The sequence below is a fragment of the Chionomys nivalis genome, chromosome 9 (genome assembly GCF_950005125.1).
Source record: "Chionomys nivalis chromosome 9, mChiNiv1.1, whole genome shotgun sequence".
NCBI lineage: Eukaryota > Metazoa > Chordata > Mammalia > Rodentia > Cricetidae > Chionomys > Chionomys nivalis.
The window spans coordinates 62868175-62872652 of NC_080094.1; the positions used below are offsets into that span (position 1 = coordinate 62868175).

Consider the following 4478-nt stretch of genomic DNA (forward strand, 5'->3'; position numbering starts at 1 on the left):
ATACAAATGAATGTTCTTTCTCAGTAATTCCTTTTATGATTGTCATAACTGAGCTCAACATATCCAATACTAATAGCATGCTAACAGTGGATAGGAAAAGCCCAGCAGTCCTTGATCCTATACCAAGAACAATAACCAAGAACAACTAAGAAATTCTGGGAGTGGTAGAAGGATATCCCAAGGAAGAGCACACCAATTGGTTATCCAACCAAACGGTAAGCCCTGGAACTGTATTTACAAGAACCATTCTGTAGACAGAATAGTTTGTATATATAAACATTGAAAAGGGGAGAATTAGTTTTTTTAACCTACCTTTATTAAACTTAGATTCTCTTCTCATACAGTATAGTCTGAATACGGTATTTCTCTCTACTCCCAGTTTCTCTGTACCTCCTCTCTCATCTGGATCCACTTTTTTAGGTCTCTCACAGGTTTCTTAGAGATTACAACAAAACATAATGAAATAAAATATAATAAGATAAAACAAAAACCATCATATTAATGTTGGACAAGACAAACCAACAGAAAAAACAAAGAACCCAAAGAGAAGGCACAGGAATCAGAGATGCACTCATTTATACATTCAGGAGTCTCTTCAAAGCACTAAACAAAAGCATTCCAGTTGTGCTTTGAGGTGAGTAATTGTTTTAAACTGAAAGCATAATGTCACTGTTGTCTAACACTGACAGCAAAAGAACAATGTTTATGTAATATATTCTGTTCTTTAAAATAACAGATGATCATTAAATAAGTGATATGAGGAAATATGCTGATGATAGATTGATGATAGATGACATATTATTCATTTGAGGAAACTAGAATTTTTCGAAATCTAAGGGTTCTCAAGACTATTTTATACTATTTAAGACCAATATTTTCTACCTGTAAGACTTTAATTGTGACTTTAAGAGTTCAAGGTCAGAATATATTTTGCAATGTTCTTTCTTCAATATATCCCTATAGGTATTTGAGTGGTGTTTTGTTAATCAGTTTTATTGAATAAATACGTTATTCAATATACTTTTACTAAGGATATCTGTGAACCCAGTTTGTATTTTTCAGTCTGGTATGAGTTTATGTTTTATTTTTATTTTTATTTATTTATTTATTTTTTTTGGTTTTTCGAGACAGGGTTTCTCTGTAGCTTTGGAGCCTGTCCTGGAACTCCCTTTGTAGACCAGGCTGGCCTCGAACTCACAGAGATCCGCCTGCCTCTGCCTCCCGAGTGCTGGGATTAAAGGCGTGCGCCACCACCGCCCGGCTGAGTTTATGTTTTATAAGACTTTCTATTCTGTACACTTTGTCACTGAGGTTTTTACATCATTTATATTACAGCTTTAAGCAAAATTTTCATTTCTCAATGTCACAAAAACAATTCTACTGATGTCAAATGGAATAGTATTGGATGCTGCCAACAATGGTGGCATCCTAGGAGACCAGTTGCACTGATATTCAATGGAACTCCCATCAGTTTCCAAATATAATCCTCATTGTTTTCAGTATGGAATGTTAGAATTGCTAGTGACAAATTTAGATATTTTTTTTAAAAAGAAATGACAGACATTTTTAGGTTTTCATATTGTTGTCCTTCTTTCTCACTGCTCTCCTCTAGAGGAATTTCATAATAGAGCAGGTGTGTAACAGTCACATATGATGCTTCTCTTCATGGGGTGTTGTTCTTGGCTCATTAGCTCACTTTGGGCAGCTGTGCTACTCATATTTGGCTTAGATTTCTCTTTACATTTATGCATCTCTATTCAGGTAAGTTTTAAATGAATGTCAAAGTCTACAAAGGAAATAGAATTTGTCATATGACTTGTTGAAAATCTTTGTTTCTTTGTAGGTCATTTCTGGGGAACAGTGAGCATAATGGTTGGAGGTAATCAGACTTGGGTGTCAGAATTTATACTTTTTGGGCTTTCCCAGTCACAGAGTGTCCAGGTTTTACTCTTTGTGATGTTCTTGATACTTTATCTCTTTATTATGTCTGGAAATATTATCATCATTGTCTTAATTACCACTGACCACCGTCTCCATTCTCCCATGTACTTCTTGTTGGCCAACCTGTCCTTTGTTGATATGTGGCTTTCCTCAAATACAACTCCTAAGATGGTATCAGACTTTCTCAGGGAGAACAAGACCATTTCCTTTGCTGGCTGCATGACCCAGGTCTTCTTTACTCATTGCATTCCCGCAGGAGAGATGGTGCTATTAGTGGCAATGGCTTATGATCGCTATGTGGCCATCTCTAAGCCACTTCATTACTTCACCATTATGAACCTGAAAAGATGCACTGGGTTGGTGTTGATTTCTTGGACTACTGGCTTTATTCATGCCATGAGTCACCTGGTAGTGATTGTGGAGCTGCCTTTTTGTGGCCCCAATGAAATAGATAGCTATTTCTGTGACACGCCGTTGCTGATCAAGCTAGCTTGCATGGATTCTCATGATTTGGGTATCCTAATGAATACTGGCTGTGGGATTGTGGCAGTAACCTGCTTCACTCTGTTGCTCATTTCCTACACATGTATCCTCATCACTGTTCAGCAGAGCTCTAAATCTGGTGCATCTAAGGCTCTGTCCACATGCAGTGCCCACATCACAGTGGTGATGATCTTTTTTGTTCCCTGCATCTTCATCTATGTGTGGCCACTCAACTCCACCTGGTTTGACAAATTTCTTGCTGTATTTTACTCTGTTTTTACACCTCTCCTAAACCCAGCTATTTATACACTGAGAAATAAAGAGATGAAAAATGCTATGACAAGATTCATAAGCAAGTACATTGGTGCTAAGGGAAATTCCTAATATCTAGAAAGTAAATTGATTTTTTTCAAATAATGAGACAAATTGAATGAAATAGATTCAATCTCAGGAAATAAAATTTTGTAATAATTTGCCTATTGCTATATAATTTAACATGTTAAAAAGAATATGATATTTGCTGACCTTCCATGAAAACATTGTGAATTCTTCATCTTAAATGTAAAAATGAATGTTTTTTGTATGCAGGAATGCCATTAAACTGTTCTACGTCTTTAATAAAGTTTACCTTAACATTTATTGAACAAACTCATATGTTTAAATTTGTGTATACCATCTTCATGTATTTTGTATGAGTATAATTCTATACACCATCACATGCCCCAAATTGTTCAATGTCTTTGCCAATTAGCGATAGTCATCACCTTTGCTTTATATCAGTTCACTAATGTGGTGGGAAGAAAAACTGAAGCAAAGTAGAAACAAAAGTTACCGCTTCACAAAATTGCAGTGGACTATACTTTTTAAATTTTAAATCACCTGAATAAAGCATAATAATAAAGCATAGCAATAAATTTTAATGAGATTTCTAAATTATCTCTATCTGAGATTAAAATTTCTTCCTTAAATTATTTATTATTGTGTAGTGTCCCAAAATATAATCTCCATGAGTACTGTGTCCATAAATTGCCTGATTATTATTATTAAAACTATTGTACTTAATTCAGTGATCAATACACTTGGACATTTAGGAGGCATATTTGTTAAGTACTTGTACAATTCTATTAATCAGAACAGTCTCAGATGTCTGTTAAACATTTCAAAATTGCTTATAAATGAAGGGGCTCTAGGTGGCCCCAGTATGACAAATATGGCTCTGACAGTTCTTGTCCTTCTCTCCAATTCCTTCTGCCTTTCTAAAAACCATTAGATTACATTTCTAAAGTTAGCCACCGTGGTTTATTCTTTCATTTGTTCACTCCCTCTTACTGATGTTGATAAACAAGGTCCAGCTACCAAAGTATTTAACTCCAGCAATGAGAGGCCCCCTTTGGCTGCCCTAATTAACATGCACAATTAAAATTAAACACTTCATCCTAACAGGAGGTTCCCCCTTTTCACTTTATAAACTGTCATTTTCCTATAGGCCATGCCTGTTCCCTTTCCTTTCAGAGGCCTTCCTTTCTGTCCCTCAGGACAAATCTCTCCCTCCTGCCCCCCTCTTATTTCCTGCCTTTTGTCTGGCTGGGGCAAATAAATCTCCTTCATGCTGCAAACTTGATCTTTGGGTTTCTTGTGCTGATACTGGTCCCTCAATAAGGCTTAGTAAACAAGGAGAAGTTTGAGTTAGCAGACTAACTGTCCTTGGTTCAGCAATCTCTGGGTTGTGTCCTGATGACTTGATGCCAAGTATTTTTTTTTCTTTTTGGAGCTTTCTTGTGTGTGGAGTTTATTTTTTTTTATATTCCATCTTTACATGGTTTATTTTTTTCTTTATTTTATTCTTTATTAATTAAAATTTCCGCCTCCTCCCCTTTCCCATTTCCCTCCCCCTCCTCCCACACATCGCCTCCTCCCCCCACTCCCCTCCCCCTATCCCCACTCCTCTCCCCTTCCCCCCACTCTATTCCCCCACCCTCTAGGTACTGAAGAGCAGTCCAAATTCCCTGCCCTGCAGGAAGTTCAAGGTCCTCCCACTTCTATCTAGGTCCAGG

The 4478-nt window shown here is 36.7% G+C and overlaps 1 protein-coding gene across 1 annotated transcript; it reads left to right on the forward strand.

Annotated features, from left to right (window-relative positions):
- Positions 1-1866: 1866 nt before the first annotated feature.
- LOC130881722 (olfactory receptor 4K3-like) lies at positions 1867-2808 on the forward strand. Its single transcript, XM_057781469.1, has one exon. The coding sequence runs from the start codon at positions 1870-1872 to the stop codon at positions 2806-2808; it is 939 nt and encodes a 312-aa protein (XP_057637452.1). The 5' UTR covers positions 1867-1869.
- The last annotated feature ends 1670 nt before the right edge of the window (positions 2809-4478 follow it).